The sequence below is a fragment of the Diadema antillarum genome, unplaced genomic scaffold, assembly GCF_040938485.1.
Source record: "Diadema antillarum isolate AM-2024a unplaced genomic scaffold, OU_Dant_1.0 seq00001720_RagTag, whole genome shotgun sequence".
In the NCBI taxonomy this organism is placed as follows: Eukaryota; Metazoa; Echinodermata; class Echinoidea; order Diadematoida; family Diadematidae; genus Diadema; species Diadema antillarum.
The window spans coordinates 2,160-17,229 of NW_027272408.1; the positions used below are offsets into that span (position 1 = coordinate 2,160).

At 40.7% G+C, this 15,070-nt stretch overlaps 1 protein-coding gene across 1 annotated transcript; it reads right to left on the minus strand.

Moving 5' to 3' along the window:
• Positions 1-3,292: 3,292 nt before the first annotated feature.
• LOC139711875 (integrator complex subunit 4-like) lies at positions 3,293-14,392 on the minus strand (the record flags this gene model as incomplete). Its single annotated transcript, XM_071623724.1, has 11 exons — positions 3,293-3,590; positions 4,813-5,015; positions 6,058-6,141; positions 6,375-6,468; positions 7,214-7,377; positions 8,515-8,648; positions 9,549-9,664; positions 10,736-10,878; positions 11,902-12,107; positions 13,300-13,474; positions 14,273-14,392. Coding segments are annotated over 11 exons (1,737 nt in total), but the record flags the coding sequence as incomplete, so codon positions are not given.
• Positions 14,393-15,070: the final 678 nt, after the last annotated feature.

The window sequence follows — 15,070 nt, forward strand, 5'->3', positions numbered from 1 at the left end:
ATGGGTTCAATACAATTTCCTATCAGTCCATCCTACAGCGTGGACGATATTTGACTATAACAATGACTCATGGGCTTATGACTTCAGTCACCACTGTACAGTTCATGGGTGCATAAAATGCGACGCAGCACTAGACATGTATCCCACACCCTTTAATTATTTCGAAACGCTGGGTGCAGTATTATGTACCCCTAGCTGCGCACCTCTCCTATGTACTGAGTAGTCTTCGGTAGCAAGGACTTCAATACTGATCAGTGCCACGTCTTTGTCGTATCAGTGGTGTTGATCTACAGATTTTTTGTTAAACGTGAGAAACTGCGCCTCGACTATGCCACACGAGTGGGTGTTAAAACAATGTCACCATTTGTTCGAAATTCAACTGAGATTATCATCCAACAATTTTGATGAGCTTCCTGTAATAGAGTGCGAGAGATCCGGGCCTACATGTACATTATTTCGCTGTATAAAGGATGCTGAATGCGGTGTGCATGTAACTGAATTCAAAGACTCTCAACATGTTTCGCTTCGCTTCCTAGTCTTTGTCAAATCTGAACAGTTCCCTGTACTGCTCAAAACAGTGACAGGGAGAGAAGCAAAAACAGAAGCTGTTTCTTAATCAATTACAAACACGTGATCTTTGTCGCACTGGAATATTTTGTAATCATACGAGCTATAGCTGTCCATAGATCCTTAAACCCAGTGTGTGGCAACGTACATATTTGATTATTTTAGCTCTACACACCAAGGCACGTCTGTAGGGTCCTGAAGAGGGAGAAGCGTGTCTAAGCGTATAAGACTCGATACTTCTAAAGCGAAGATCCGCGGGTTATAAAGCTCAACTAGTTCGAAAGTTATGGACAATTATGTTTATCCAAAATGTCCCCATTTGAAATAGTTGTAAATACGGGTTCCAACAATGTCCAATGCTGGGATAATGACGGCATGTGTGGAGAGTAGCGCGTACTTGTGTTGCGATGAACTGGATGAATGGAAACCTCACAATAACCGTCTATCCTCATCGTCAGAATCAGTATCATAATTGTTTTTTACCTTGCGCGCGTGTGTGTGGTCTTTGATGTACCATGCCCTAGTCCAATGCAATCTAAATTTCACCCGTTTGCCGACAGTACTAACTCTTATCCACGTTGGTAATGCGCTAACAGATGAACAGTGCAGTCTGGTTCATCGCTGGAAAGTTCATTGAAAAAGAAAAAGAAGAAAACAAAACAAAAACCCGCAGAACCTCAGTCTGTTGCAGGTAGTCGTGTGATTTAAACATGAATGTTTGACCCGCATTTATACTCGTTTGAAAAAAATAAATGATCGCGACATAAGAGCCTGCAACGATATCATGTTCGTACATACCATAAGTCTAAAGTGAAAGATTATTGGACGACAATTGAAATACGAGCTACATTCCTTTAGTAGAGGTGAACAAAACGTTAATGATATAGCCATCGCACTTCGACAATAACAGAGTGTGTTCGTGCACGTGAGAGATTGAGGGACAAGAAGAGTTAAAAAAGAAACATTTAATACCTTGATGACCACTTAAAGACATGTACTGTGGAGAACACAAAATATTTCATAGGTTTCGCCAATTAGATGGTTAACCTGAAGAATAGAAAGAGCAAAGCAGCGTATGCCCCATTGGTTACATGAGAACAATAATAATAGAAGGACTCATTGTAATTGTTTAGCATTTTGAGCAGCTTTTACTTAACTCTTCGATGACATCACAGGATCAAAGTAGAGTACTCAGTTTTGTTAGGTATTTAAGTAGTTATAGCACCTAGTCAGTAACAAAATGGAACGTATTTCGTTCTGGGGGGCGTTTCATCAACGAGTTCGTCGGAGTTTTCACCGACAAATTTGCTATCAGCCAATCAGACAAAGGATTTCATTAGCTTTTAACAGTTGTCAGTGTAAATCCTTGCGTCTGATTGGCTGATAGCAAATTTGTCGGTGAAAACTCCGACGAACTCGTTGATGAAACGCCCCCCCCCCCTGGTCGCAAGTCTTGCGGCATTGTATTGAGTGGCTCGGCGGTTCTTGATGTGCCAATCCGGTTGTAAGAGAAGGGCGGGTGTGAATATGAATGTGGGCAGTTTTATAGCAATTTTGTGTGTTGAGTAGCTTGGACATATTTGGCCAGCACTTCGACCACTTTTGCATGCCTTTGCACCATCAGAGCAGCGTATGGAGATAGCCCCAATGAGAGTATGCCTTGGTAATGTTACTGAAATATTTTCTCGAGTACCAACACTTCAATGGCTCACCGAGGGTGTGTGTTTAACACTTGATATCATGTTGGTATCGGTAACATGCGAACAGAAACATACATGCACACATGCACACATACACACACTCCGAAAACAGAATGATATTAACTACTGTGCTTTGCCCCAGTTGAAGCAAATAGTATCAACAACACACAGTCTACAATATGAAGAAGAAGACCACTTGGATCTTTTTTTTTTTCACTTCTGGCAGAAGGATGATAACAACTGCACAAAATCAACTGCATTAATGACCTTCTGGCTTCTTAAAGGGGATGGCTAGTAGCTGATCAGTGGGAATCAGTGGGAATGCTGGAGGATGATTGTTCCAATCCTTGTGGGATTCATTTAAGAGTACACTATTATATCTATTCTTGTGTGAAAATTATTTGCTTCAGAATGGTCTCATATTCAAGTAATGTGCAGTTTAATGTTTCCAGGTAAGCGTCCCTGGTCAGTGACGGGGCATTAATCTGCACATTACTTGAATATGAGACCGTTCTGAAGCAAATAATTTTCACACAACAGTAGATATATAATATACTCTTAAATAAATCCCACAAGGATTGAACAATCATCCCTCAGCATTCCCACTGATTCCCACTGATCAGTTACTAGCCATCCCCTTTAAGTGACATACTTTTTTGGATTGATCAAAAAGACAAACTTATATTTGCCAGTCTCTTTGTCTTGGGTAGAGAAACAAAAGAATGTCTATAATTGCTACCTTCGTTGATATACTGTATACGCCATTATATTTCAAGGGGCTTTAATTTTCGTGAATTTCTTGCTATTTGAGAATTTTACATCACACAAAAATATTAACTCTGACCACAACATGAGAGTGACTGGGATGCATGTGTACATTTCTCCACAATAGCAAATTCAAAACTCGCAAAATTGTTGGGAAGTAACAATTTGTGGGAAATTAGACTGGTTAAATATGGCGTATACACATGAACAGTAAAGTACAACTTGACCCTAAAACACTATTGCCATGGATATGCCCATACCTCAATGCGAATCCGCTCCAGATCCCTGACGTTGCGCAGGCTGGCGTCGAGGAAGACGCCGAGCGTCAGGCCGGCCGTGAAGCGCATGGGGTTGTCGCTGCCCCCCGTGGGTTCGTGGATGTCGGCCGCGACCAGGCTGAGGGTGTTGCCCAGGGAGAGGGGCGGGGCCCGGTTGTGGAGGAGGAGGGGCTGGAGAAACTTGGTGAGGATGGCATGGCGGGCCGCCGATAACTTTAGCACCTGGGAGAACACCGCCCTCGTGAAGGAGTCGGGGGAGATGCCGGCTGATATGAAATGCCTGCAGAAAATGCCATGACAACATAAAACATTAATAATCATTTACTGTATACGCCGAATATTTCGCGAAGTTTTTATTTTCGCGCATTTCACAAGTCAGGTGCTATTCGCGAAATTTAAAGACACACGAAAATATTGACTTTGATCCCGATGTGAATGCCATGTATGCGTGTTCACTTCTCTATTCAGTTCAGGACTCCACGATCGCGAATTTAACCACTCACGAAATCGTCGGGAATTCCCGATTCGCGAAAACTTAGACTCGCGAAATATATGGTGTATACAGTACCTGGATGAGAGCTCACTTTTGCATATGACTTCTTAAATCATGCAGTTTTAATTTGATATCATAGCACTGAAAATTTGGTAAGGAGGATAAAATTGAAACAAAAGTATCAATATCAGAGCATAATATAATTATGATTAATAGCAACTAATTTTCCGTGCCTGAAGTCTTCATCATGCCACACAAGACTATGCCGCAATCGCAAAGTTGGCAACTCCATTTCAGTATGTCTATCCATGTCCACCATAGGCAATGTCTGCACCTCTCACATATTTATGCCATGGGCCAATTTTATGTTCTGAGAATGGATCGAGCAAATCGTTATATATATGCTGAGTCTCCACATATCCTTGCCCCAAAAAGGGCCAAACTTGTGCAATATCAAACTTTTTGGGATGTCTGCTCTTTTGCAAGCCATCCCACCTTTCATGAAATTTCATCTACTTACATGGCAAATGACATACTCAACCATTCTTTACGGCTCCCTTTTAAGGTAATAAACAAACTATTCTTTTACATGGATGAATGCCTGGTGTGTGTGTGTGTGTGTGTGTGTGTGTTAATTATATGTCTGCATACGGTAATTAAAAGTCTCGTTTGATTATCCCTTTGAAGACGTGAAATGAATGCTCCTGTAAACGTGGATATTTTTCGCGCTTGGCCGGGTAAGAAGAGTTTCACGTGTTTTCATTCCAATTCCACGGAATCAAGACATCCCACACAGGAACATATGGCATGCAAAAATATTCGTGTGCTTTTATTTTCGCGCTAGTTTCTGGTTGTGCGAAATGCGCAAAAATTTCAACATCGCAAAAATTTTCACTTTCACGGTACATGACAGCTATCCCTATTAGAGAGCCCGCATCATTCTACTGGGGAATAAAACATTGAAATGCATCAGTTAGACTCTGGTGAGGCAGTTGTCATGGAAACTCACTCCTGCATGGCTGAGGCCCTGTTGAGGAACCGCTGGGTCAGTTTGCTGGCCGAGGCTCCACTGCTGCCACTCCCCCCGCTGCCCCTTAGCTGTACTACAAGCTGCAGGGCCCAGGCCCTCAGCCTCAGCTGCTGCACTTGGGCCAGCTCCGACTCGCTGCAACCCAGGTACAGGTGCTGAAGCCGGTAGCTGAGTTCGATGACCTGCAGGGGGTGACATTTCAAAGGTCAAAGGTCAAAGACCAACATGCTTGCACATTTGTGTCACTGCATTTGAATATGTGTCAGTCATATTGTCCACACTGTATACGCCGAATATTTCGCGAGGGTTTTATTTTCGCGAGTCAGGTGCTATTCGCGAAATTAAATACACGCAAAAATAGTGACTCTGATCACGCTATGAATGTAACGTACGCGTATACATTTCTCCGTTTGGTACAGGACTCCACGATCGCAAATTTAACCACTCGCAAAATCATCGGCAAATTCCGATTCGCAAAAATTTAGACTCTCTAAATATATGGCGTATACAGTATTTGCTTTTTAATATACACACGTGTGAATACAATTGACATATAGACGAATTATCAAAGGATCTATATTTATGAACATTCCACTGTTTATTTGGTGTGAACTCATACCTATGAATTTAGTGCAAAAGCCTAGATAAGCACACAAATTTTATATCACTGAAATAAACAAAGCTGAACTAATAAAGGCTTCTGCATTAAGCATACAGAGTTATATGAGAATATATAAAAACGGGTTTGTTTTGGTTTTTATGTATTCTGTTCTCTCATGGTTCATCTCATGGTTTGGAAAGTTGGTGGGGGGATGAGTTCACATCTGTGATTTCCTGGAAACCTCCATCACACATTTCTTACAGGAGAGAAATGTATTGCAATATACCTTGTTCGAATGAGGCCATTCATACTTGCTGAGGTCTTGATTACTACAAAGCAATGTCATGGCATCGTTTACCAAAAGCTTAGTATCAGGAGGATTGATTTAAGAATTACACATACTAGCAAAGCATGGTTGAGACAAACAGAATGTCTAAGTCAATTCAATTGTCACAGATAGGTAATCAGTTTAAAAAAGAAAAGGAAGAAAAAAAAAACCGACCTGTATAACAAGATGTATATCTACTGCATAAAGCTTACTTTCCCTAAATCAAACCAGCTAAATGTTTCACTGAGAAGTTAGACAGAAGCATAACAGACTTCCTATCATCTTTGAAACTTACCCTCTCAGCGGCTGCGAGGGCGGTCTCCGCACTCTGCTGTGGGCAGAGCATGGCGGGAACATTCCAGTGGTCTCCACTCAAAGCCTACGGAGAAAAAAATCATGGGAGTCACAAGTTTTGCATTTTGAGTATGACGCATGTACCCTTAGAATTTAGAAAGGATTTGAGTGGTTCAATCTTGGAGAAATATGAAGAAGTAGGGTCTGTTCTCTATCAATCCATCATAGGTATTCCATGTCATCACTCTATTGGATATTCAAATCAAACAAAGGAAAATAATTTATAGGAAACATTAGAATGTATTGTGTGTTTCTTACTTTGGCAAGTGTAAGCTGGCACTCAATGTACATCGAGTAGAATTCTGCTGTGGCTGTTAGTCTTGGTTCAAGCTCACTTATCCTTTGTAGATCTCTGTGAATGGAGAACAAAACATTCCATTAAATATATTTAGAAATCACAGCACTGCCATTGCTTCATCCTTACATTAACCCTTCATAACATGACTAAGTAAGCTGCAGAAACTTTGGGATTTCCCTTTGCCTTCAACATATCCTTGAGTTCAATAAACTTAACACATACACTGACAGAATGTAGACATTTGTCAAGTCAGTGATCAGACTTCTTCAAGCTTTGGTATGGAGTAAATTGCTTGCTCCAAAACATACCACACAAGCTAGATGTGACAAACCTTCCAGATGCTTCCCACATATTCTTCCCAAAGTCAAACAATCTGCGTGGGTTCATATGTACATACCGTTGGGTGAGAATGAGAAGGGCATTACGTTGCCTCAAACGCTATGGCTGAGAGGCAACTTTACGCACTTATCATTCTCGACCGACGACATTCCCTCATCACACACACAAACAAAAAGTAATCATCAAACCCAAGACGCAGTATCGCCCCCAGGGCCCAAATGCATTAGATACAACTTTGCAGATATTTGAAGGAAGCAGCTAGTGTACCCCGTTTCCATGACAACTGAACTGATTGGTATTGATAAACTAATTTTCCTTTCTTTCTTGCTAAACAGGGCGATCATAACACCAGGATAGTCACTTCTGACTTCTGAAACACAGCAGATTCAAGTGCATTGTCACAATCATATTCAGGAGGGATTGAGTAGCAATGGCAAAGGGGTCAAAGGTCGCCCCCTACCTTATGGTGAGCTGCATGACATTGATGGCAGTGGCGTTGGGAAGGCTGTCGAGACCTTTCAGCTTCTCCAGAGTCTGACTGAGGAAGTCTTGGGGATTTGTCTCCTCCTCTGCTGGCGGGCTTCTGTTGCCATGGACACCCCTCCTCCCAGCTGCCATCAGATGCTAAATATTGAGTGATTGTGTAGGACAGTCTTTTATGACGCTTGTTGCAACTCACAAGGGTTTGGCAAATAATTACATCAGATAAAATAGTGTCCATATCTACTCCAGTCTTATCATATAACTCTTTGCATGGTTTACTCAAAGGCCCAAATTCACGAAGGCGGTACAAATTCAAACCATGGTTTATGCAAATTTCTTCTGCGTAAATACGATTGACAGATTGCGAATGCCAACAGACGTCCAATAACAAATGCGCATTGATACGCGCATGTCAAAGGTACGCCTATTTCACGCTTATTTTAGACCATGGTCTAAATCTGTACCATGGTCTACGAGGTTTAGAGCACTTTTATGAATTCGGGCCAAAAAGTACTATATGATATAAAGACCTGTTCAACTGAATTCTTTCATCACACCAGCATCATGATGGGGATGTAAAATGATCAATGTAATTTGACACAAAACCACTATCATCATTATCTTTAATGAGTACACACTATGAAGGGAACTGACAGTCAACAAAGCCAAAACAAAGCATGGTTTTAGCTTTTTTACATTCAAATTGTTATAACTATAAATTATACCTGTTGATCATGAACATTCTTCTCATTGCTTGCATCATCCTCATGTTTTCCATAATCGTCGTCATCATAATGATAGTCAAAGCTACCATAACCAAAAGCATTGTCATTATTATTGTAACCACCATCATCTTCATCACCATAATCATCATCATCACCACCATCATCATCGTCACCGTCATCATCATCACAATCACCACCATCATCATCATCATCATCACCATCACCACCACCATCATCGTCACCATCATCACCATCATCGTCACCCTCATCAACATCATCACCATCATCATTGTCATCCTCATCATCATCATTACAATCACCACCATCATCATCATCGTCATCATCACCATCATCACCATCATCGTCACCCTCATCAACATCATCACCATCATCACCATCATCATCGTCACCACCATCATCAATGCAAGTAACAAAAGAAGCCTGTAAATCAACTTCTCCGAGTTCTGATCATCTCCCAACTACGTCATCATCGACTCTCTCATCCAAGTTCCCCCCCCCCAAAAAAAAAAAAAAAGAAAAGAAAAATCCTCACCTCGACCTCTGGGACGAGATGAGGGAGGGAGTCCCTCAGGTAGCCATAGTGTCTGAAGGTGTACTCAGGAAAGAGAGCTGACATGGTTGGTGAGTTTACTGCAGAATTCAGGATCATGATCATCACGGCAATGTCTGGTGATACAAATGCAAGCTAAGGAAACATATAATACCAGTGCTGCTTTTGTTATTTTTATCAGATAAACCTTCAGATGTCAGACTCCCTTTGTGCTGTCTCTCTAAGGAGGGTTCATCACAAGTTTGGTCTGCATGGGGTTAATAATAGTAGGAGATGGGAGTTCTTTGCAAGGAAGTAGTAGCAGAGCAGTCACACATGCCATTTCACTGCCAGCATGCAAAAGTGGGCAGATCTTCTTTGATACTCTTGGTCCTGTAACTTCAATGCTCCGCACTGTACAAGAATGTTATGATACAACGTCCTCATTGCAGGATTGGATATTCCCAACCAAAAAGTATACAGTTCTAATTACTTCCAGTGACTACCCAGGTACTGTCAAACCTGTCTATAGTGGCCACCCAAGGGAGATGAAAAAAACAGCTGTTATAGACATGTGGCTGCTATAGACAAGTTCTTTAACATACTTTTTCTCTCGGAGGGAATTATTTTTAGTGGTTGTATATGGCAGGTGACCGCCATACACAGGCAGTTGCTAAGACAGGTTTGACTGTATCTATTTGCTCAAAGACAAAACAGGCCATTAAAACTACAAAGGAAGTGTGACATTATTCACACGCGGCAAGAGATAAACAGTAGGGAAGGGTGAAAACAAAAATGAGTAATATTCACAACTGTGAAGTTCATCACTACTGCCCTGAAGCATGCCTTGACATGGGCTGTGTAAGTCATGATCATAGGTTATATGGGATACATTTTTCCTCTACCTTGTAAATAAAAGGCACAACATTGCCATGTACAGTACATACAATGCATTGTAAAGGTTAAAAATGTACTACATGAAGGCAGGTATGCCACCTGTCAACCTTACGCACAAGAAACAGATTGATCAAGGATACAAGCTGGGTCGTCCATGTCTGGTTCTGGGGTGTCAAAGTAAGGGTGGGTGCCCAAGAGTTCTGGCACCAGGGCCAGTGTGATATCTGGATTAGCCTTTCCTAAATTCTTCAGGCAACTGAGACAGAAAATTGATGAAAATTTCAAAGGCTGACAGTCATACAAAGTAAGAACAAAATAAAAGCAAGAAACAACAACAAAACAAAAGTGAATAAAAACATCTCAACATTTAAGATAAAAAAATGGGAGAAGATTGTCTGAAGGATGGTCTAAATACCATTTCATCTAAACATATTCCAGGAGCACTGGAAAAGTTGTATGAGCAAAGTACAATTGAAAGTTAACGACATCTCTTAAGGTGACAAGATTATGCAATCGACAATTCGGATATGTTTTCACAAAAAAACAATCCTTTTCAGAACAAACATATGAATTGAAAAGAAATATTACATGAAAGCTGTGACATTGAGGAAAAAAAACAACAAAAACTCTACAACAGCATTTCAAGATTTACAGCCACTTGAATGTCAGGAAATAAATCAAAGGAACATATCTCTGGCTCCACAATGATCTGTCACAGTGTAGTGACTGCCAAAGGAGTTGCAAAGTCCTCTTCCTTGATTTCTATGTCAAATGTCACTAGTTTCCATAATTCTCTCTAAAACAATTCTTCTACGAGTCTGTTCTATATCAAATACTAGTTGTTCTTACTAACTCGATAAGGAAAGTGAAGCAACGCCTTCATTCAACTTCTGGGAAAATTATATCATGTTTATTTCATTTTGACACAAAATATAGAGAGTTATAAGTCATGATAGCTGTTTTTGTTGTTGTTCCACCTAGACTGATGAAAACAAACTTGTACACACACACTATCAATATATATGCACATTGCTCATCTGTGAAAAATGCAATGTTTTGCTCGTGACAGGCCAAAATAAAATGATAATATCAACACAGCAGCCCTCCACTTTCTCATCCCATATTGAGCCCCAACAAATTATGGAAAACCCAAATTGAGAACAGATAAAACAGAGAAAAAAAAAAATATGTTTACTTCATTGGCTTGCCACTAGTGGATAAGCAGTTTTTAGCAGCTTTTTTTTTTGCTATATCTAACCAATAAAATAAACAGAAACAGCTAAAAAATATGAGATCCGAAAGAAGTTAAGGCAGCTGATGGTCTTACTTCCAAATGGAGAGTCTGTCAGTTGGATACTTGTTAAGGTTTCTGATGAGGAACATCATGGCCTTGTGGAGACAGGACTTGGTTTCCATGGAAACGGAGGACAGCAGCTCATGGAGCGCCTCCCGAATTTCTTTGGATGAATCCTGCCACAGTGGATCGATGGAGAAAACGAGTCAGGGTGTCACATGAAGGAACAACTGCGCTAAGATTGGCTAGGCTACAGCTGGATATCTTCCTCCACATTGTTGAACTTCCTCTTCAAAATATGAAACATAAAGCCTCAGTGTTCATTGCCATGGCATAGACATGGTTATACAATCTGAAAAACATGTTCAGCGTCAGCAGTGGTAGTACTTTCTACCATGTGCAGAGTGCCTTGAAAATGAATACAGGTCATTACTATCAATGTAGCTTATGTTAATCATTCGATGAAATATGACAAAAAACAAAGAAAGAAATAAAAAAAGGAGAAAGAAGCAACAGGCACGTGTAGTGCTCTAGACCAATGGGGGGGGGGGGAGATGGAAGAAGAAGGAGAAGTGAAGGAGATGGAAAAGGAGTAGAAAAAGGAGGAGGAAGAGGAACAACTTCCTAATTATCAAAATTTACAGTTACTGATAAATCTCGTATCTGGATTTCTTAAAGATCTGTTAGCATGAGGATACCATGGAATGAGAATGCTGGCCCAGCTTGGATATATTCGAGAATCCCTGTAACAAATTGTGCAAAGCTTTATCACTGATCTCTATGTAAGTATACACACAGCTGAAAAATCTCAACTGGAGTCGACTGTTACAGATGAGTGTACGCTTCACTGACTGGTGCTATACATGGTTTTCAAATGTACCCCCGATGGCAGCGAATGAGTTAGGCCACCCATGAAACCTCACGCTACCAAGTTTTTAAATTTTTGAAATCTTCAAGTGGGCAACACGTATCAGGACTACTACCCCCCATGGACAACTACCCCCTGGCTAAATACCGGATAGTGATCGGACTAGCTTCTGGATTAGGATTAGGGTTAGGATTAGGGTTAGAATATGGGTTAAGACTAAGATTAGGTTCAGAATTATGTTTAGGATTAGGGTTGGGGGCAAGGGTCTGTGGTAATTGTCCTTCAACCGGGCAACAAGATCCCAGAGCCAGAGGCAACTTCCATGACTTACATCGAGCACATTGAGAATAATTTCCAGTTGGTCTTCCCTAAGTTTGATGTGGTGGTTGATCTTCCGCAGACTGTGGATGGCGTTCAGCCTTACGCTCTCGATCTCGTCGTTGAACATGTCGACGAGGAAGTCGAGGGAGAGGATGGCGAAGGACGGGGACTGGGCGGCCAGCTCGCACAGGGAATCGAGGGCTGCTGATCTCACCTCTAGTGAATCCAAAACATATTGGAAAGACTTACAGATCAGATCTTGCACAAGAATTTTTGTTCCTTGCCAAAGCATTGCATCATACAAGCTCATAGCTGTTTGGGTGACAAAACCCCGTACTGTATCTCAAAGCTGTTAACTGTTCAGAAGAGTGAAAAAACATGGCAGCCAAAGCACTATGATAAATGGGATCACCTTTTCTTTTACATGCCGTGATGGCTTCAGTTTTGGGGCAAGACAGACAAGATTTGGACAGGACATCACTGAGCTGATTGTCTGACAATTAATTTAAAAAAAAAGGATTTTCACCAAAATTTGAGATACGAGCTTCTGTCGCCCCAATGAAGATAAATATATGCCACTCAAAACAAAGCAGAGCAAAGAAATAAGTTATGACAACATTGCAACAGAAAAAAAAATCCTTAATGCTGCATGCTCTGCAAGGACAGTGATAAGATGCATACCTCCTTCCCACCCCCTTCCGCCCACTGCCTCTCTTGCATACAACTTGCTCATAATCAATAATAAATCATATTATAAAATGACTTTAAGAATGTAGCTGATCAGAAGCCTTGAAATGAGTCACATATGCTCTCTTCCTTTTTTTTTTTTTTTAATGCACGGGAGTGCAGAAACTGTGCAGCAAAAAAAAAGCATAACTGCACTGCATGTTATTCTTTGCCAGATTACTAAATGCTCTGCGCAGCTAGCTACAAGTTTGTAGTTGTGCACATGGCACAAACCTGAGCAATCACTTTGATTCACATTGCTGTTTGCATACAAAGTTTTATCAGCTGACATAGACCCATTTTATAAAACAAATAATGCACAGGTTCAAAATGTTACTGGAGATGCAGTGCGCTCTCAGGATTTCACAACGCCATGCACATTGCACAGTCGTAAATACCCTCAAGTGCATTGCATCTCTATTAACCCCACTCTCATCAGTGCAGTTTTTGTGTTTTGTGCACACTAGGTTAGCTATGGAAAAAACAAAACAAGACAAAAACAGAAACAAATTATATATCTGCCACACAAGTATTCATAAACATGACACTCCAGTCTATGCAAGCGTACATGGCCTTTGCACTTTGCACTTACATAACTGTGGCCTTGAAAGGCTTTAGAGCAAAATACAGCAAGGTCAAAGGTCAAGCAGAATTCCTACAATAGAGGGTGTTCTCTTCTCACCTAGATACTCATCTTCCAGGCCATGAACAAACGCCCCGCACGCTCCGGAGGTGATCAGACTGACGGTCTCCGGATTGACGTCCTCCTGGGGGGCATCGTCTGCCCACTTCTTCCCCGTCGACCACTCGCCGGAGACGTACTGCTCCTTCTGCCTCTCATGGGAGGATTTCTTTTTCTACATGAGAAAGTGAAGACACAGTATTTGCAGCTTTCACAGGAATATTTTGTTTCCACAAAGACACAGTTTAAAATGACAACTCTCAGAGTAAAGACAAAATGTTCACTTCACATTAAAACAAAAAGGATCATTTTGCAGACTTTCAGTTGGTCTTCTTTTTTTTTTTGTCTAAGGAAGACAGAAAATCAAACCAAAAACAAACTGATGTTTTTGTCTTTCTTCTTCATTCTTTCAATGTATATGCATTTAGCCATAGCTTGCTTGACTATTCTTTTGGCATTGTTTGAATTTCTGACCCAGGAGTGATCATAATATGATGCTTTTACAGCGCATATCACTGCCACTGTTTGTGTCACTATGCACTTAAATATTGCTCAGTGTGACATACCCAGGACAATAGGCATGATTACACTAGCCCACGCTGAAAATGTCTACTGGATAAATTGGATGCATTATTACTGTGTAGTACTCAAAGCTGCATTTCAAAATGACTTTAAAAATGCATGGAAATCTACACAAGACCTTTCAGAGCTGCCATTTATCTAGTTCTAACCTGAATAAAAATGATCAACTGGGTCTCATTGGGCTTGTACTGATAATCACTTGCAAGAAAGAGAAAGAAGGCATGACTGATGACCGAAACCTGTCCTTTTAAAAGAAAAGATAAAAGCCCTAATTATTTTCATTCAGCTGTGGCTGCAATTGATGGTCCTAAAACAAATAATTGAACCAAAGCAAACAAAGCAAAGTCTCATCAAAACTTTTGCCAAATGTGGTTCTAGAGGTGGACATTACCCTCAAGCCCGACATCAGCTTCTTGTCCAGGGTCTGCTCCAGGAACTTGGTGCTGACTGAGTGAAGTGACCCGAGCAGCCCTGCAGCCTCAGCTCTCACCTTCAAGGACAGATCTGTGACCTGGAGAGTAACAGCAAAATGAATAGGTGGGACTATAATATCTTGTGTTGTGTGTGTGCGTGTGTGTGTGTTTTTATACAAAATTTTTTTTTTTTTCATTCGTAACACTGACAATGTGGAATTTATGTTGTCATAATGAAATTTGTATTATTTTGGAATTAACTAATTTGTATATTATTATTCACATGAAAAAGAAAGAAAACTAAAAGATTGACAAAAACAAAACAAAAACAAAACAAAAACTGTGTGCTAATTTTGTGGAAGATCGGTTGACATGCAAAATTTCAAAAGTGGAAACAGCTCTAAATATATCGCATTTATACAAGATCTTACAGACAACAGAATTTCTCAGAATGTTTTATGCCTTACACATGGTTTCTGTTTAAGATGGTCACATTTTCTGTTTTCGTTGAGTGTGTGCCACAGACATAGTCTTATTGCATGTGAATACTCTAAAACCATAAATTTTTGCGTGCATTAAACTTTCGCAAAATTCATGAGGAGCCAAGATTTGTGAAAGTAAAGCGCATGAGAAAGGTTTTATCTACACAACTGCACTGAATGCTAGTGGCAACTTGCTAAAGTTTCACATCGTGAGAAAGGCCGTCAGCCCCAAATTGCGAAAGTTTCATGCCGCGAATCTTTCGGGTTTTACAATATAACTCCCTTACCATCTCG